This window comes from Carassius carassius, chromosome 30 (assembly GCF_963082965.1).
Source record: "Carassius carassius chromosome 30, fCarCar2.1, whole genome shotgun sequence".
Lineage (NCBI taxonomy): Eukaryota > Metazoa > Chordata > Actinopteri > Cypriniformes > Cyprinidae > Carassius > Carassius carassius.
The window spans coordinates 6,974,456-6,995,998 of record NC_081784.1 but is presented as its reverse complement, the minus strand read 5'-3'; the positions used below and the strand labels follow the sequence as shown (position 1 = coordinate 6,995,998).

The 21,543-nt window shown below is 38.9% G+C and overlaps 1 protein-coding gene across 1 annotated transcript in view; it reads right to left on the bottom strand.

Annotated features, from left to right (window-relative positions):
* Nucleotides 1-17,235, bottom strand: part of eys (eyes shut homolog) — a 209,230-nt gene extending 191,995 nt beyond the window's left edge. Inside the window, exons 1-2 of the mRNA XM_059517129.1 lie at nucleotides 17,081-17,235; nucleotides 1,492-2,360 (exon numbers count right to left, since the gene is read on the bottom strand). Coding sequence (XP_059373112.1) covers nucleotides 1,492-2,254 — 763 coding nt within the window. The 5' untranslated portion in view covers nucleotides 2,255-2,360; nucleotides 17,081-17,235. The remainder of the gene's footprint in view (nucleotides 1-1,491; nucleotides 2,361-17,080) is intronic.
* Nucleotides 17,236-21,543: the final 4,308 nt, after the last annotated feature.

Below are 21,543 nucleotides of genomic sequence, written 5' to 3'. Positions count from 1 at the left end.
ATTTTGTTTTCCAAAAGAGATTCTTGGCTCGCTGTAAGGCTAATGTTGCTAAAGCTACCATTGTCTCTGCCTGTTTTCACTAATGCTGCCTTCACGTGCTACCAGAATGATCGTGAATAGGAATGTGATAGTTAAAAATTATTAATTATTAATTAATAATATAATTATATATAAAATATATATAATTAACAATTTCAAGAAGTTATAAAAAATTATCTGTTGGGTATTTTGAGATAAAACTTAGAATACATACTCTGGGGACATCAGAGAACAATTTTAAATATTGTATTGATGCATTCTATAGCACCTTTAAACGCTAAGCTTGAGAAAACACAAAAATGGTCATAAAAGTAGTCCATAAAATGGTAAACAACATCCCAAGCCTCCTAAATTAAACCAATTTCGGTTCTCTGCTTTTATCTGACTCTGATCACACTGGCCTAGTTGTGCACGGTACCCAGCGTTCTCTTAGGAACTCCAGTGCTTCTAACAGAAGTACAATGAATTATTCAGCAGACAAAAATAACAAACCACATTATCTAGTATGACAATATTACACCACTTTGAATACTCTACTCTTTTTGTTGCTCACCAAGAGACCAAAATTTAAACCACATTTGAATGCCGATTTTATTGACAAGCAAGACAGGGAGAAAATAAAATTAAATGGTAGGAGGAGGAAAACTATATCACTCAATTAAAGAATGCTTTTCTGGTGGCAGAAAAAAACATTTGAGAATAATTACCATGATTAGGGAACTAAAGAGATGGGGGTGGGGTAGGGGTAAAAAAATAAATGCTTATATAAATAAATGGCCCATTTATAAAATAAATATTCTGGTTTTAAAATAATTGCACAGTGCTAAATGTAGAACACTTACAATTATGAGAGATAAATAATAAATACTTGTCTTCAAAGAAACTAGGCTGTTCTCTGTAGGTGGGTGGACACCCATTAAACATCCCCCATCCATTATCATTGAAAGGTCAGCATAGATTCATAATGGACTCTGCATTAAAGGGTCATGAAACCCCCGATCTTGAGCTTTGGGTTAAAAGTTGACTGCATTTGTGGCATAATGTTTATTACAACAGAAAATATTTTTGCCTTGTCCTATAGTTAAAAAAACTTTAATCACAAATTATGGGTTTTAGTAAGGCATTTTCAATGGAAATAAACAGCAGGGTTGTGCACCATTCATTATTTAATTAAAAATGCCTTTTTATATTCCTGACTTTGATTTGAGTTAGCAAACATAAATCAGAGTTGCAATTTGAATATGGGGAAGCATTCAAATAAATTGAAATAAAATTAATTGAAATTCCAAAATTAATTGAAGTTTCAAAATTGAAAAGTTGGAGGTTTGAAGGTTCATAGAAAGTTTATGTATTTCATTATTTAATAATTTAAACTTTTTTAAACACTTTGCAAAAGGTGTATTACACAACAGATATATGCTCTTTTTGACAAAGTAAACTAGAGTTCCTTACCTGTGAACGGAGAGGAGCAAAGACATCCATAAGGTGGCAGATCTGTGTAGGCTGTTCTCTTGCTCAGGCAGGTGCCTCCATTTAAGCATGGCTGCTCATAGCATCCATCAATGTTCTCGCAATAACTTCCTGAGAAGTGTTTGTGGCACTGACAGCTGAATGAATCGTCTTTAAATGTAGTTCTGCATTCACCATTTCCCGAACACAGGCGAAGAAGAGGTGAGCTCTGGCAGTGCTGAGGCTTTACCAGAAGTGAAATGCGTAGGCCAAGCCTACATAGATGACTACTGCCTCTATGAGCAACGGTGAAGTAATTCATACCGGTCTTCAGCCATTTCGTTTCCACTTGCAAAGTACCATTAATACTGTTGGCAAACACCAACTGCTCCTTTCTTGGCTCTAAAATCAAGCAGTTTTCAAACTCCTCTTTGGTCAAAATAATTAGGTGGATACCATATTGTTCCAGCTTCCTGTCAGCAGAAACAAACATCACATCTCCAAGCTGAAATTCCAATGGGCAAAGCTGAGGAAAGTGATATGGCCCAGTTGCCCACAAGTGTCCATTTGTTTCTGTTTGTCTACTCCAGCACTGGGTCAAGCTGCTGCAGGTGTTCTCCATGAGGGTCCACCTCACGCTGATGTTCTTTGGCTGAGTGTGCCATTCACGAGACGTGGCTCTGCGGCAGGTTACCTGGCTGTAGACTGTACCATCTATTACACAGCTGAGCACCAGGGCAATGATAACTAGGTCTGGGTTTCTCATGTTTGTCTTTCCTCAACCTTGACTATTTTTTTATGTAGCCGCTTGATGCTTTTCTTCAGCCGGATCTGTACTGTAGGTTTTGATTGGAAAACAAGGATTTAGATCTCTGTAAGCAAATATGTGCAAGACAATAATGTATGTTGCAAAAATAGTATGATTACAGCTTTAAAAAAAGAAAAAAAAGAAAGAAAGAAATGTATGTAAATAAGACATAATGCTACAGAATCAGTTCATATAAAAATGAAAATTCTGTTGTAACTTTTTTAATATAATAATTATGCTTTTGTCTAACACTGAAGTGTCATTTGCTCACAAATCTAACTATGTTCATGTCGTTGTTTTTGCATGAAAACTCATTCTGGTTTTTAATTCAAATCTCAAATATCAAGTGCAAACAACAAATGGTGCTAATATACACTGATGGTGTGCTGTAGTACTACTGAACAGTTATGTTTGTAATCTTAATATCTATACTGAAATCTCCATTGGCTAGGCAGTGATTCATATCAGTGATTCATTAACAGATAAGTGTCTGGAACACCATGAGTCAGGAGACTGTAGTGTACAGCTACACTGTGAGTTTTTTTTTTTTTTTCTAAGTTTGTGTTTTAAAAGAATAGTGCTCAAAAACAGCAGCTGAATTCTCAATTGAATTGGAGTAGAGATTTGGACCAGGAAACAAAATGTAATACATCATGACAACAAATATATATATATATATATATATATATATATATATATATATATATATATATGTACTGCAAACTGACAAACTCTAAAATATTATTAATCAAAAGATTCAGCAAGCAACCCAATATGTACATTCTGACAATATTAGGTTATTAGGTTTAAAAATTAACAACAGGACCCAACTATGGAGTTAAGTGAATTCAACAGAAAGAATGCAGTCACATAAGGATGAGAACCGTTGTTATATGGACAGGAGCTTAATTCTTAAAAGTCAACTGTTTTCAACTGTTGTATTCCACAGAAAAAATAACAGCATACAGGGGTGCGTTTCCCGTACAACGACGTAGCTTGCAGATTAACCACCATAGTACGATGCATCGTTATGAAAACGAACGACCTAGTCACGACTGTTTCCCGAAACCATGGTAGGTACCTGTGTCGCAGATCCATGGTTCAAACTACGTTGGTTTGAGCCGTCGTTCTTCTTCTTCTTCGATCTAATGGCTGACTGGAGACACATACTGCCACCTACAGTAATATGGTTTTATTTTCTCTTTTCTTCGAATTACTCGAATTATGCTTTTGAAATGACGTTACGTGGAGTCGAGTAATAACCAATCATTCGTTTGTTCTGCAATACATTATACACACACGGAGTTAAAAATGTGCTCTTTTCTGATCCCAATGTCAATAATTTCACAATTTCAGATAAATACTATTTCTTATGTAATTTTGATAGGCTACATAACCACAATTGAATAAAAGATGGGTTTTGAAAAACTGTGATGTACTGTTGTGGATTGCTTATTTTGCTCAATCTTTCCTATTTATGTCTTCTTGCCATTCTGATGTGTTATTGAAAATGACACGAAAACCCCAATTGTCAATGCTTGAAATTGCAGTTCTTTTCGAGGAGATGGAAAATAGTAAATTCCAGCTATTTTCAAAGCTGAAAAATAGCATTACAAATGCTGACAAAAATAAAATCTGGGCAGAAATCACTCAAAAAATAAACGATGCTAGCTATGGATATGGACAAAGCCTAGACGAAGTCAGGAATAAGTGGAGGGACTTCGCAAGTGTGACAAAACAGAGGGCTGTGTCACGTAAGAGGGAAACAAACAAGACTGATGGGGTATCAGTTCAGTTCCTCCTGTCCCTACAAAGGAAGAGACAGTTTTGGCCATCCTGGGGCCTGTTGCAATGGAAGGATCCTTGGAGATATAGGTACATGTGCATCAACCAGGCCTTTGCCTTCAAAGTCCAGGCCTCCAACATCAGGCCCTCTCCAGTCTGACCCTTCAACATCAGGCTTCACATCTTCAGAGGGCAATAAGAAGAAACAATGCTTTAAATTTTGTTGTTAGCTACACTGCATTATTATGCTGTTGGAAATTTATGGAGGTGGTGGGTGATGGCCTAATGGACGAGTGATGGAAGCACACATGACTCTTTTGTGTGGGCCACTTCTGCAGTTTGCAGGTGGCTGAAGAGGGTGCATGGCTTTGGTGATAGCTGGCTGCTGGAGACATGTCCTCTTCGCCCATATGTCCTGTCACCTGTGCAGCATCCAGCCACCACTGCAGTTTAAACCATTTGTTTAATCTGACATAATTTCTGTTAAATATTTGGTTTCTTTGCCGATATGCATTAAATGTACACTTAAAAACATTTAAAAAAACTTTTGCAAACAGTGTATACCGTCTCTCTTTCTCTCTCTCTCTCTCTCTCTCTCTCTCTCTATATATATATATATATATATATATATATATATATATATGTATTCACACACAAACACATTTGTAGAGAGTATTCTATATTCTAATTCTGTAAAAACAACAAAATCACTCACTTATTTATACATTTTTTGTTACTTTATTTAGGTACATTCATTTAAAATTAAAAATTAATTTACTATAAAAATACTGTAATTTGAGTGTTAACATTTTATATAAGGGAAAACCTCTAACACACTCTTTTACCAATATTGTTATATGACACATATGTATTCTGGAATGTTTTTATAAAGATAACGCACTTGACAAACTCATCGTTTCTTCGCACAAACGAAACAATGACTGCGTTCTAATCGGCAAGATTAATGCTTTCAAAGGGCACTTCGAAGGGAGAATAATCGCGAGGGCCACGCTGCTATATAGTTTCAAACTGAATTTGTAATAATAATAAAAAGGCGAATTATGTAATAAACTTAAACCACAACTTTAAGTATTTAATTCACTCAAAGTGGGTGGTGAAATCTTCTAAAGGAATAGGGCATAGGGTCGATAACTCTGAATAGAACACAGCCCAGGTGCGGCGCAATCAATGACGTCAACACAGCAAACTAACGACGAACTATGCCTCTAACCACAGGTGGAGAGCTGTCGTTCCAATGAAACAAGTTTGCGATGCAGTTTGCGAATGTTCGTTTGAACAATGGTTTCGGGAAACACCGAATCGTTGAACTCAGGCGGGAAGGAAGTCGACCGGAAGTTGAAGTCGGCCGCGTGCCGCCATCTTGTAGCAGAACTTCACTTGCGTTAGCATCCCATTGACTCCCATTCATTTTGGCGTCACTTTGACAGCGAATAACTTTACATCTGAGGCGTTTAAAGACTCCATTTGTCCATTATTTAATTCTAAAGATACACGACAATGTATAAAGGATTCCATTACCTACTATTTTACATTATGGCCCCGTAGAAACAGTTTTTGTAAAAAATAGGCTAACGATTGCGTCATAACCACTCGACTCTCTGTCGCACAGTAGAGAAATTACCGTACAGACAGGAGGAGAAGCTTGCAGGCAATCGGGAAGACGTCAAGAGAGAAGCCCATAGATACAAGCCCTGGCGTTACATTTTAAAATACTATACAAAATAATTAATCAGAATACTTACTCCTGCTCACTCACGCCAAAGAACTCCCCGCTTAAGCTCGCCGTCTCTGCAAGATTAACGATGGCAGTTTTCACGTACAGCTACTAGAAGATTTACATCTGTCAGACAGGTTGCTGACGTCATCAAGCTTAGTTTGAGTCTGCGCGTCAGAAACGGAAGTGCTAAAAATCGCTAAAAATGGGCTTCACTTGTCTCAATTGAGTTCCAATTGGGTCGCTGTGTCCATTTCTTTTACTGTCTATGGTTGAACTACGTTGGTAACGACGGAACTTGCGACCATAGTTGGCTAACGATGCTTTTGGGAAACGCACCCCAGGTCTGGAATAACATTAATTGTTAGCTTTGGTTGAGTTATTATTATACAAAGTAAAATGTAGGTATAGTTCCTGTGAATAATAATAATAATAATAATAATAATAATAATAATAATAATAATAATAATAAACATTTACTTGTGAAACTGGATAAATAAGGAACTTGTGCTGTGCATAGAATGCAAAATATTAAAAACGTCAGCAAATATGGCATACATTGAAAGGCTCAAGTTTTAAATGCAGTTTCAGGGTTCTCTCAAAACCCTGCAGAACCATGGATTTCTCCCACAGTTTGCCATCACTCTGCCCCCAGGGAATCAACTTCAGTAAAATGGCCAGCTCTCTGCTCTACCTGCCTGCATGAGGCTATAGTCAAACTAATGAGCACTCACATTTGACTCTCCTTTCCTGTGTGCTCTCAATCTTTGACTGCTTGCCTGGAAGAAACATTGCTCTCAAATCTCTCACCATGAGTGGCAACGAGGGCAGTAACTGGCTGCTCCACTTGTCATAGTCACTTATTTTCTTAGTTGTGTAGACTGAAATTGCATTTGCCTCCATTTTATTTATTATTATTTTTATTACAGGAAAAATGTTGTCTTTGTTTTGATCTAAATCTATAGCTATATCTATATTTATATCTATAAAAATGTTTGTAACCAAAATGTTTTGGTGACCAATGACTTCCATTGTATTGACATTTCTCAATAAAAATTTTTTTTTATGTTTCCGAGAAGAAAGAAAGCCATACAGGTTTTGAACAATAGGAGGGTGAGTAAATAACAGAATTTATGTGGGATGTTTCACACACACACACACACACACACACACACACACACACACACACACACACATATATATATATATATAACACACACACACACACATATATATATATATGTGTGTGTGTGTGGGGGGGGGGGGGGGGTTGTGGCATATAGATATTGGAATTTTATTTGGGCAGTATTGATGAGTCAAGATAACATCATTTCTATGGCTGTCAATCGATTAAAATATTTAATCTCATGATTGTCATGATGTTAATTGACAATTAACTAATATTTTACTGAGTTAATTGTTTATATTTTTATAATGCATTATGTTTTTATCGATCCAGTTCACATTTACAACTGCATGTTTGCTGCATAAAAACATGGTTGGATGTTCATTGGTCTGAACAAAAACAGCAGATGGGCTTATTGAAAATGCTAATTCAGCAGAAATAAAGTGGTTTTGACAGCCCTAATAATTTCACTGTGACGAGTGGGGCGGGGCCGAGGGATGTGGGAACGAGCGAGGCCGGTGGAGTGATTGGGAAATGAGCGACACCTGCGACCCACCACCGGTCACATTCACAAATTACATTGGTAATATGTTTTTGAAGTATTTTCTTCAACAAGAAAAGAATGTCTTCAGTTCGGTTGTGCTCTTTGGAAAAAATAAGTGCACCTCTATTTTTACCTGATATTTGCCACTCTAACATGACACTTACTCATAAGGCTCAATAACATTCCTTCTGATTGACTCAGGCAGCTGTTTGATCTTGGCACGATGGTACCATATACTTCATGTGCTGCATATGCCCAGACAAGATCGATATATATATTTTTTTTCACAGCATTGTTCAAGGAAGTTTGATAGTGGGAAAAAATAAAATACCTTGAGTGCAAGATTTGGTTTTCCAAAATTTAGGGGCTGTGAAAACATACTGCGGTTTTCATCTACTTCTTGCTTTGTTACTTACACGCTCATATCTCACACATCTGAGCATGTGTGATGTTAGCAAAGCTTCAGCTTCCCTAAGGTAAAAACAGCAAGTGACAGTGCTAAATAAAATATTCCCTCTCTGTCTTACACACTTTCTGCAACCTGATCCCTCCTTGTCATCCACAAAGAGGAGTTAAATCAGACTGAGTATCTCGTTCCCTCAGGTCCTGCTTAGGCTTGTAAGGCAGATAAAAGAATAGGGTTATGTTGATATATCTGTGCCATCACAATTCCTGTCTTCATCTGTGAATGATGGCAAGAATAACGAATAGCAATGACTCGTTCTCATTAGATGTGACACATCCTTATTGGATAAGCTGAATAAAGGAGGAGGAGCTAAGAGATCAGCGATTAACAGTAAGATCATGTTCCTAGAATATAAACATTTTATGCCGTGCAAACAGCATAAACGCTTATGATTGGCTGTGATTTGTGACTGATTTTGTTGTCACATGCAGCATTTTTGTGCTCCATGTGGACAGACAGATACATCTTGTTGAGACTGATGAGGGCATAATCTGGTAATTCTGACAACCATAAAGTATCCAGACCGTTTTTATTAAACACTCATTGTTTTATAATTTAATATTTTCTCTCACAAACTTTTTGTGAAATGTTTCCTCTTCAAATTTAGCTTGTGCTAGCTTGTTTCCCTCCAAATAAATGCCACTTGGTTTGACATTTTATTACCTAAGAGTAGCTTAAGTGCCCAAATTCTCCTTAGAGCCACTGTACTCTGTCTATACTAACCATGACAGAGGAAGGTAGCTGATATTCTAACAAGATTCGTTAGATTTAAATAAAAAATTTAAAAACATTATAATTAATTGTTCATTAAATATTTCTGCATGGCCAAACCCTTCTCTTGCCCCTGCATTTAACTTCTAAATCTTTTCATATCAGCCAAGGAACTGTGTGTCCCCTCAACAGAGAAGTGATCTCTATCTCAGAGCTGCATGATCAAAGCGTATAGATAGAAGGCTGACAGATATCGAGAACTGAAAGTCTTCCTGTGCATGGAGCCAGAGGCAAGAATGCACTATCACCACATCGTCTACTGGCAGATGGATGCCACAGGGACATGAGAAAGCTCAGATTCAGCAGTTCAAAGCCTAGGCAACCTGAAAACAGCACGAACACTGATGGGAGGAATGATGACATTATGCTCCAACTCAACAAAAGCAAGTGGAATGAGGCAACACACTGAAGCATGACTATGAAGTAATGGACACTGAAAGAAATCGTCAACTTCCTATTTCTAATTATGTTCCTTCGAGCCTTGGTATTTCAAAGTGTATTAGAAATTAACAGCCACTGCTGTGTAATGTAATTATGCAAATACCTCATCTTCTCCAAAAGTATGTGACTTTAATTAGAGCACAGGGTCTCCCTCTGAAGAAGTGGACATACTGGTTGGACACATCCTTAATCTGTTTGGACAGATATTATTTCACTGTACGAAAAGCATTTTCTTCTATGGAGCTTGGACCAGTTGCTACAGGGGTGGGGGATGTTAATCACAGTGCAATCAGAAGCTAATTATTTCTGCACCAAAGGAAAAAGGAGACTTAAAAAAGGGCACGTCTGTGCCAAAAGAGTGAAGTGTTGCTTTACACCGACAGGCTAAATGCAAAAGCACAATTTCATTTATTTATCCATTTATTTTTTTGTTCCAAAGTATTTGAAGCCATTTCAAATAACCTGATTGACTGAGGCAGAGGGTTTGTTATGGGTTAAAAAGAAAGTGTTAGCACTCGTTAGCTTGTCATTAGCGTTTTCATTTGAACCTATCGATGTTTTCTTTTCTCCTCTCCTCTCTCTCGCTCCAGTTTTTCACAAGTTCATCAAACAACCGCAGTAAGAATATTTCATCAAGCACGGTTAGTAACGGCTTCTCCTGCTATTGTTATTTGCACCTCTTGCCACATGTACAGTTTATCTATCTCTGTCGCAGATGAGGAATTCACATGTGATAAATGCAGGGAAATAGTTAGGCTGACAGAGAAGATTTCAGAATTAGAGACACGCATCCAAACTTTAATTGAGAACAGTAAGAATGTTAGGGCTCTAGATACGGCTTTGGATGCGTCTAGCTCAGGGATTCCTGTACATTGTTTGGTTCCGGCAACAAAACCCCTGCAGCAGGTCAACTGGGTGACAGTGAGGCAGCGTAGTCGTGGGTCAAAACACCGCTCTTCTGTTCCGATCAAAACATTAAAGAGGTTCTCCCCACTCAGTGATGCACCCATTGAGAAACCTGATGAAAGTGCTCTAGTTATTGGTGATTCTATTGTACGGAACGTGAATATAGAGACACCAGCCACCATATTCAAATGTTTACCGGGAGCCAGAGCGCCTGACATCTTGGCAAATTTAAAAGTGCTGGCTAATGCTAAACGTAAATACAGTAAGATTGTTATTCATGCCGGCGCTAATGATGTTCGACTTCGCCAGTCGGAGATCACTAAAAATAACATTAAAGAGGTGTGTGAACTTGCAAGCACGATGTCAGACACTGTAATATGCTCTGGTCCCCTCCCTGCTTACCGTGGTGACGAGATGCATAGCAGATTGTCATCACTCAATGGCTGGATGTCTAAGTGGTGCCCACAGAATAACATAGGTTTCATAGACAATTGGACGAGCTTTTGGGGTAGACCTGACCTGTTGAAAAGAGATGGTCTTCATCCCTCCTGGGGTGGCGCCACTCTTCTCTCTAGAAATATGGCAAATAGTCTTAGTGTTTATACTTGACTAACTGGGGCCCAGGTCAGGAAGCAGACAGACTGGCTGAACAGACTGTCTGCTAGCTGCCTCACGTCACAGAGGTCAGCTAATTCTCAGCACATAGAGATTCTTTCACCTAGATATCACACTATAGAGACTGTGTCTGTTCCCCGAACTAGAAAATACAAAAAACGTCCAAACCAAGTTAAGATTAACAATTTAATTGAGGTTCAACAAATAAAAAACAGATGCAATATGGATAAACAAATGATAAAGCTTGGCTTATTGAATATCAGATCCCTTTCTACGAAAACACTTTTTGTAAATAATATGATCACTGATCATAATATAGATGTGCTCTGTTTGACAGAAACCTGGCTAAAACCTGATGATTACATTATTTTAAAAGAGTCCACCCCCAAGATTACTGTTATAAACATGAGCCGCGTCTAAAAGGCAAAGGGAGAGGTATTGCTTCAATTTATAACAACATTTCCAGGATTTCTCAGAGGGCAGGCTTCAAGTATAACTCATTTGAAGTAATGGTGCTTCATATAACATTTTCCAGAGAAACAAATGTTAATGATAAATCCCCTGTTATGTTTGTACTGGCTACTGTATACAGGCCACCAGGGCACCATACAGACTTTATTAAAGAGTTTGGTGATTTTACATCCGAGTTAGTTCTGGCTGCAGATAAAGTTTTAATAGTTGGTGATTTTAATATCCATGTTGATAATGAAAAAGATGCATTGGGATCAGCATTTATAGACATTCTGAACTCTATTGGGGTTAGACAACACGTTTCAGGACCTACTCATTGTCGAAATCATACTCTAGATTTAATACTGTCACATGGAATTGATGTTGATAGTGTTGAAATTATGCAGTCAAGTGATGATATCTCAGATCGTTGTTTAGTTTTGTGCAACCTTCATATAGCCAAAATTGTAAATTCTACTTCTTGTAACAAGTATGGAAGAACCATCACTTCTACCACAAAAGACTGCTTTTTAAGTTTTCTTCCTGATGTATCCAAATTCCTTAGCATATCCAAAACCTCAGAACAACTTGATGATGTACTCTCTCTTTTTTAGCACTTTAAATACAGTTGCTCCTTTACGCTTAAGGAAGGTTAAGGAAAACAGTTTGACACCATGGTATAATGAGCATACTCACACCCTAAAGAGAGCAGCCCGAAAAATGGAGCACAGCTGGAGGAAAACAAAACTAGAGGTATTTCGTATTGCTTGGCGGGAAAGTAACATATCCTACAGAAAAGCATTAAAAACTGCTAGATCCGATTACTTTTCTTCTCTTTTAGAAAAAAACAAACATAACCCCAGGTATTTATTGTCACCTTTATTTTTATAGCGCTTTAAACAAAATACATTGCGTCAAAGCAACTGAACAACATTCATTAGGAAAACAGTGTCAATAATGCAAAAATGATAGTTAAAGGCAGTTCATCATTGGATTCAGTTATGTCATCTCTGTTCAGTTAAATAGTGTCTGTGCATTTATTTGCAATCAAGTCAACGTATTCAATACAGTGGCTAAATTAACGAAAAATAAAGCCTCAACAAGTGTTGACATTTCCCAACACCACAGCAGTAATGACTTTATGAACTACTTTACTTCTAAAATCGATACTATTAGAGATAAAATTGCAACCATTCAGCTGTCAGCTTCAGTATCGCATCAGACTATAGACCCAGTATCGCACTATAGACCCATGAGGAACAGTTCCACTCATTCTCTACCATAGGAGAGGAAGAATTGTATAAACTTGTTAAATCATCTAAACCAACAACATGTATGTTAGACCGTATACCATATAAGCTCCTAAAAGAGGTGCTTTCAGAAGTCATAGATCCTCTTCTGACTATTATTAATTTCTCATTGTCATTAGGATATGTCCCCAAAACCTTCAAACTGGCTGTTATTAAGCCTCTCATCAAAAAACCACAACTTGACCCCATAGAACCAGTTAATTATAGACAAATATCGAATCTCCCTTTTCTATCCAAGATACTAGAAAAGGTGGTATGCTCACAATTATATTCCTTCTTAGAGAAAAATGGTATATGTGAGGATTTCCAGTCAGGATTTAGACTGTATCATAGTACTGAGACTGCTCTCCTTAGAGTTACAAATGATCTGCTCTTATCATCTGATCGTGGGTGTATCTCTCTATTAGTTTTATTGGATCTTAGTGCTGCGTTTGACACAATTGACCACAACATTCTTTTGCATAGACTTGAACACTTTGTTGGCATTAATGGAAGTGCATTAGCATGGTTTAAATTGTACTTATATGACTGCCATCAGTTCGTAGCAGTGAATGAAGATGTATCATATCGATCACAAGTACAGTATGGAGTACCTCAAGGCTCAGTACTAGGGCCGCTACTCTTCACTCTTTATATGTTACCCTTGGGAGATATCATCAGGAAACATGGTGTTAGCTTTCACTGTTATACTGATGATACTCAGCTCTATATTTCTTCGCGGCCCGGTGAAACACACCAATTTGAAAAACTAATGGAATTCATAGTCGATATAAAAAACTGGATGACGAGTAATTTCTTACTGCTAAATTCTGAAAAAAACAGAGCTGTTAATTATAGGACCTAAAAACTCTGCTTGTAATAACCTAGAACACTGTCTGAGACTTGATGGATGCTCTGTCAATTCTTCGTCATCAGTTGTGCTAACCTAGGTGTGCTATTTGATCGCAATCTTTCCTTAGAAAGCCAAGTTTCTAGCATTTGTAAAACTGCATTTTTCCATCTCAAAAATATATCTAAATTACGGTCTATGCTCTCAATGTCAAATGCAGAAATGTTAATCCATGCATTTATGACCTCAAGGTTAGATTATTGTAATGCTTTATTGGGTGGTTGTTCCGTACGCTTAGTAAACAAACTACAGCTAGTCCAAAATGCAACAGCAAGAGTTCTTACTAGAACCAGGAAGTATGACCATATTAGCCCGGCCCTGTCAACACTGCACTGGCTCCCTATCAAACATCGTATAGATTTTAAAATATTGCTTATTACTTATAAAGCCCTGAATGGTTTAGCACCTCAGTATTTGAAAGAGCTCCTTTTACATTATAATCCTCTATATCCGCTACGTTTTCAAAACTCAGGCAATTTGATAATACCTAGAATATCAAAATCAACTGCGGGCGGCAGATCCTTTTCCTATTTGGCCCCTAAACTCTGGAATAACCTACCTAACATTGTTCGGGAGGCAGACACACGCTTGCAGTTTAAATCTAGATTAAAGACCCATCTCTTTAACCTGGCTTACACATAACATACTAATATGCTTTTAATATCCAAATCCGTTAAAGGATTTTTAGGCTGCATTAATTAGCTAAACCGGAACTGGGAACACTTCCCATAACACCCTATATACTTGCTACATCATTAGAAGAATGGCATCTATGCTAATATTTGTCTGTTTCTCTCTTATTCCGAGGTCACCGTAGCCATCAGATCCAGTCTGTATCCAGATCAGAGGGTCACTGCAGTCACGCGGATCCAGTACGTATCCAGACCAGATGGTGGATCAGCACCTAGAAAGGACCTCTACTGCCCTGAAAGACAGCGGAGACCAGGACAACTAGAGCCCCAGATACAGATCCCCTGTAAAGACCTTGTCTCAGAGGACCACCAGGACAAGACCACAGGAAACAGATGATTCTTCTGCACAATCTGACTTTGCTGCAGCCTGGAATTGAACTACTGGTTTCGTCTGGTCAGAGGAGAACTGCCCCCCCCCCCAACTGAGCCAGGTTTCTCCCAAGGTTTTTTTCTCCATTCTGTCACCGATGGAGTTTCGGTTCCTTGACGCTGTTGCCTCTGGCTTGCTTAGTTGGGGTCACTTCATCTACAGCGATATCGTTGACTTGATTGCAAATAAATGCACAGACACTATTTAACTGAACAGAGATGACATCACTGAATTCAGTGATGAACTGCCTTTAACTATCATTTTGCATTATTGACACACTGTTTTCCTAATGAATGTTGTTCAGTTGCTTTGACGCAATGTATTTTGTTTAAAGCGCTATATAAATAAAGGTGACTTGACTTGACTTGGGTGGGCTAACAAAAGTGCTACAAAAAAGCTTACAAGTATGGGCTTCCAGATCAGCCAATGATGTCTCTTCAGCATTCAGCCTGGATAACAAGGAAGCTGCTCACACATGCACAAAACAGACAACAAATCAATAGACACATCTAGACCGTCTTCAGTGACCCTCATAACCTACAAGACCATTTATTAGTTACAAAAGAGAGGCGCTAAACAGTCCATCACATCACAACGTTAAGAAAGACAACAAGATTGTCAAAGACAACTAGACCTACAAATGATGAAGGAATAAAAACATGTAAATAAAAATAATAAACTTCCATAGGAAAGTTCCATAGTTGTTCTCTCTTATTTTATTCTTAAATCTTAGTTTAAGATATATACATGAAACACCACTGTACTTGAGGTTGTATTGAAGTAGTGATTTTGTTTTCATGATTTTAAAAACTATAATATAATTATGATTATAATAATTATGTCTATAGGGACACTCCTAATGTAGTGATTTCCCACCAGTAGTTATAAATTTACTCCTCGCAAATATGAATTTTCCCACAATGTGACCTTATTTCTTATATTTAACTTTATCTCATTATTACCCGCTTTATTTTGAGTGAGGTGCACATGCCTTTTCTTTTCAACTTTCAATACTGCATTTCTTACTAAACCTATCATTGAATACTGTAAATTAGGTTGGTTCTATAACAGATTGGTTGTAATGTTCCTCTTTTGTAAGTCATTTTGGGTAAATGCATCTGCTAAATGAATAAATGTCAATGTATAGTTCATTGCTTCTCAATTAAGTCATGTTCCCCACTTTTGACACTCGTTTTAGGATATGGAGCGCTCTGCTAAGAAGCAAATGAGCTGAATCAGGTAAGAGATGTACAAGATGTGCCGTGTTGGCGGGGCCTCCAGAACCAGGATTGAGAATTATTGGTATAGATTTCTAAGTACTTCTGTTCTGTACTTTATAAATACATTTACTACAGCTTCTCATCAGAATATAGCTGTTCAGATTTAGTTCTCATTTCTCTGCTCTGAATAATCCTCTGTGCTCCCATTTGTGTCCAGTGGTCAAATCAGAAAGAAGAGCCTTAGAAAGAATCGATGCCACAAAAGTCCCAAAGATAAATCATGATTAACCTGCTATTTGAACAGCCTTTTAGTACTGGCAGTCTAAGCCCTTCTCAAGAGCTGAGTAGTAACCTTTTGACTAGAGATAGACATGAATAGTGTTTCTGACACAAGTCTATTCAATTCAATATACAGTATGTGATCTATTGTAGTTCATTTACGTCGGCCTTCTTATACAGATGGCGTGCTTGGCAAACCATAGGCATTTTGTACAGGCCTGTATTCGGATAATAGTATAATATCTGAAATGTTTTGAGCAAAATATTACATGCTGGGTTCATTTAAAAACCCATTTGCAAAATCTTGACTGACAGTTTATAAAGAAATTGCTCAACATTTTGATAGCAACAGAAAAGCCAATATCTGGGCACGCTTTACCACCTGATGCTCAACTTTAATGGTGATAATCACATTTTCAGCTAGCATAAAAATCCCATCCCACATTAGCATGCAGCTGAATATTGCCTTAGCCCTCGTTCTTAAGGGACTGAAACCGCAAAAACATTACCTGGACTTTAAGAATGAGAGAAAGATTGCAGGTTAAAAAGGCTCTGAGGAGAACATGATGAAGTAGCTGTTAATGGCTATTCTTATCATCACAATATCGATTTTTGAATCAATCCAATTATCCAAATGCTTTTATATATGGTTAATCATTTCTTGAAACACTATTATTTTGTGTGCTCTCACACTCTGTGCATAGTGGTATGCTTCAGGACTCCAATCCATGGAATTCTATGATTTAAAGAAATTATGGCAGTAAAGCCACTACCTCCACTAAAATATTGACCCATGTTTAAATTAATTTAAATTTTTTTTTAATTTAATTAAATTAAATGTTAAATTAAAAGGCCAAGGCCAGGAATATGAGCTTTTAAGTAAATTCAGTAACTTTATCTTTCCCACTGACAGCCCCTCAGCTCTAAAAATATAATATACGATATAAGCACAGTATTGATAAATCTACTGTGTGCTCTGTAAAAACGCAAAATTATATTGATGACTATTTTTAGTATTATTCACAATTTATGACTTACCTTTTATGCTGATACCAGACCACAGCCATCGATTATAACGTGAAGCATCTTCTCTATTGAATGAAACCTCTAAATGAATCTTTTTCTAGAATCCAGGTGATGGGCATGACAAAAAATGGAGATATCACTGAAAAGCCATTAACTTACTTTGCAAAGTTCCACTTCAGACTGGAAGGATTTTGTTTGTCCCGCTGGGTTTTCAAAAAGCTCTCCAGGTGAATTCAAAGCACTGAAACTAGCTTAACATCTTTTCCTGACAGTCACAGTCCCGACACGGCTTTGTGTGCTTAATCTGACTACTGAAGCGACCATCTGTTCATCATTGTCTGTTCCCAGAACAACAAGTGCTTGCTCCTTAAGTTCATGCTGCAGACCAATGCCTGACATAAAGAGGTTAATAAATCCATGCAATAATTTTATGCAAATTATGCTGTAACAAACTGGAGTGTTTATTGTGATGTTTGCCAGTGGGCGGAGGTTTTGCAGCATCAGCAGCATGAGTTGAGAGTGTTTCTCTGGTTACCTGACGCTCATGAGGATGTATCTGCTCGCCACTTTCAGTGGATCTGTGCATGAGAGGATGCTAGACCTTTAAAACCTTTTTTTACTGTGAAATGCAAATGCTTTCTGCAACTAAAAAAAAAAAAATACAATAAAAATAAATAAATATATAAATACACTATGCAAGTCAATACCTGCCAAGAACTGCTTTGTTACAAACATTCTTTAAAGATCATCTTTTGTATTCAACAGAAGAAATTTATACTGAATTGGAACAACATTTACCTTTAATGTTGTTATATTTACATTTACATTTATTCATTTAGCAGACGCTTTTATCCAAAGCGACTTACAGATGAGGACAGTGGAAGCAATCAAAAACAACAAAAAGAGCAATGATATATAAGTGATATAACAAGTCTCAGTTAGGTTAACACAGTACACGTAACATGGGATTTTAAATAATATAATAAATAAAAAGAAAACAGATAGTACAAAACCTAATCTAGTGTTAGAGATCTTTACACACACACACACACACACACACATACAATTGCATAATAAATGAAAAGAAAATAGAATACAAAAAGATTAGAAAGGTAGTTAGATTTTTTTTTTAAGAATAGAATTAGAATCGTGAGTGTTAAAGTTAGAGGGTCAAATAAAGATGGAAGAGATGTGTTTTAAGCCGATTCTTGAAGATGGCTAAGGACTCAGCTACCCGGATTGAGTTGGGGAAGTCATTATATATTTATTCACATTTTATGATTTGTTGTCTTATTTTTGTTCAAGTAGTAGTTTTACCATTTCAAATGTACCTTTGTGAGGCAAGTATTAGAAGAATATTGTTTGCCGTATTATTTGCTTAATAGGCCAAGCTTTTCTGAGCTCTGATTGAATCTAACCAGTCCTGCTCACTGGGCAGTAAATTTTACCAAATAATGGTTATTTATGAGGCTATGTAAATAGTTTTATTTAAGTCTAATTTAAAATCAATATAAAATCGAAGAATCAGCTCTCTTTATTATAGTTTATTTTGTTTTGTTGTGATTTTTTATGTGTTTCCTTTGTTGATTTTGATGTACTCTGTGCATTTCCATTTCTCTTTGCACAGGAAATTATTTTCCAGAAGATCATATATTGTCCTTATGGATTGAGGGGCTGGTTGCATAAAATGCTTAGACTTGTTAAAAGTTTTAGTCTAAGTGAATCATCAGCTTGAATGATGAGAGTGCGACCTGGATATATAAAAAGGGCGCCTTGAAACCATGACAGTATCCTTTCGTCTGAAGGGACTGTTTGGCAGGCAGACCCCGAGGCATGGCTGTGAGACATATTGTCTCGTTCCCTGTTCTCAGGGAACAAAGGTTACATTTGTAACCTGAGACGTTCCCTTTCAAAGGAAACTTTGACAATACGTCATCGACGTTATGGGGAACGAAATACCCACGCCGCCATGCTAAAGGGAGTGCATGCCCAATGGCAGTGACAACTGTCAAAACCAGCAATTCAATGAACGCTAGAACCACTCACCCTCAGGTCACACTGGGCTGTCAGTGACAGCACTCCCTACGGTCATAGCCCAAGCTATATGATACCACAGAAAACCTCCATAAACATAGTTTAGTGAAAGGTCTACCTGGGCCTGCTCGAGGGCCTAGGACCACAACTTCAACTTCTTAGAAGGGGTCCCTTCTAGGGAATGTGGCTAGGGAACCCCAGCCAGTCACTATTCAGGGGAACGTGCCACCTGAAATGCCACCAGGCAGGCCTGACCTGGTGTCACTACATAAGACACTACAGTCTGGCCACCTCCTGTCTGTCTAAAGACAGAGCCTCTGGACACTTGCCTTTAGAAAAGGCATCCAACCCGAGGAACTGCGGAGCAGGCAGTGAACCACTCAGCCCGGATCTCAGAGACGGGATATCCTGGAGAGTATGACTCAGTATAGTGCTTTACAACCCTTGCCAGCGAGGGGAGTTTCTCTACTCGATCCACGGATCTACCCAGTGTTTGTGTTTCAAAACACAGAGGAGGCCTGTGAGGGCCTAAGGACTGATCTAACTGGGAGGCCTCATGAGAGGCCTACGACCGACTGACCAGAATCAGGAGACCACATACTCATATTGACCCTCAGTGAGGGGAGCATAAGATCTACCTGGTAGGCAACCAGGCTGTAGCAGGATAAAAAGGGTCCAGGAGGGAACCCATAGCAGAGAATAAAAACTTGAGTCGAGCCAGGACGCAAGCTCACCTTCGGTAGCTGCCTGATAAGGACTGCTGCTGGGGACTCGCCTAACAGGGAGGCCTGGTCGAGCCTAATAGCTGATAGCGAGTCTATTCTGCTACTTTAATGAACACTGCTGAAACCATACTATTAAAAAACTTTTCCTATAATTTTGTCCTAGTGTATGTTCCACAATGTTGTGACCCACCTCCGAGGAGGCCTGTTAAGGCCTACTACTCGGCAGTGAGCCTTCTGCCTGACCTACCAGGACCAACCACCGAAGGTGAGCTGGCCTAGGAGCCCTATTTGGGGGCTATCCGGTCAAGGAGGCCTGCTGGGGACTACTACCTAACCGTGCAGCCTTCGCGGCAGAAAGCTGTTACTACAGCATCCTGGTACCTAATCACATTGCCAAAGGCAGTGTACTCAGCAAAAAGCAATACCCTTATAGCAGGGGAGTACAACTTACGCCATTCTGCCTAGTGGAGGCTCCATTAGGGGCCTACCTATTACATGCATAGGCGTCAGCCTATGGCAATGCTCTGGCTTCAAGGGAGCGGAGTTCAAAAACCGGAATGAAATGTAGTTTAGAACTCCCTGCTCAACCGGAGCCATCGTGGTGGGAGGTAGATAGATACAGAGCTGAGAATGGACTACTCAAAACTACCCTGAGTTAGCGGGGGAGTAACAATCATATGCCCCTGCAATGTTGGACAGGGAGCGGGCCTGCAAGTGGCTCAAAAAGGGTGACAGGGATTTGTCCTGTCTCCAGCCTAGGGGAGCGGGGGGGCTAAATTGCAAGCTAACCCACTTCAACCCATCGGTCGAGCAATTAGCTCAATGGGCTGAGTGGAATCAGCTCTAGAGGCCCAAACATCTCTGTTCGGCAGGGTCTGACGAACTGTCACTTCGCAGAGCGAAAGATGGCCTAACCCTGCCAGACTGATCCTACCTCAGTTACCCCCCTGCATTACTCTATCACCCCTGAATGCAGAGAAAGGGGCGGGCCTTGGCTGAAATCTAGGGGAGGAAGCCTAACACATTATGAATGCGGCAGCTATACTTAGCAAAACGCCTCCAATATCCCTAGCATAGCCTAAGCCAGCTACAGAGGCGGCCCGGGTGAGGGCCGACCTAGAAGCATAGATCTACCTGAGGGCTCGGAGGAGCCACAGCCTACTTGATTGAGTGGCTGTGAAACACTCAACCTACTGAAACCTTACAGAGCTCAGGGGAGCGAGTACTGAGCATACCAATATCACAAACCGATAGGCAGGACATCTATCTGAAGATTTATCTGAAGCGCCAGCGTCGGTCTAAACCTAAAGCAAAAAAGCTCTTTTTTTTTTTTTTGGAAGACCAACTTCTCTACCCCTGGGTGGCTAATAGCCCTGAGGCTAAACAGAAATGAGTGGTGGCCCACCAGGCATATAAAATGTTATGACAAGAAGGCCATCACATACTCAGCACGGAAGCCAAATCTTCTTTGAGCTTCTCCCTAATTCATTCTAGTCACCAACTGGGGGAGGCTTCAGGGCCCTAAAGTGCAATACTTTAATTGCTCCTCTAGGAATGACCCCCTAGGTCTATACAGGGAACAAGGTCTGTAGAGAAATACAAATCAGTGTTAGTTATACACACAGAATTAAAAAAAAAACCCAATAAGTTCACCTGCGGCGTGCGGAGTGAAGACTCGCCAGAGAGTTCTCAATGAACCTGGGGTCCACCACTTTTACATGCCTAAAAGAGGCGCTCACATCAACCAGTTGCTACGGCGGGCCATCAGAACATAGTTCTCATCATAAGGCCAATCCCATGGGCTGGTGTAATGTAGACCTCTGGTCATGTCTACAGTCCTCAGACCAAGACGGACCAGGTCCT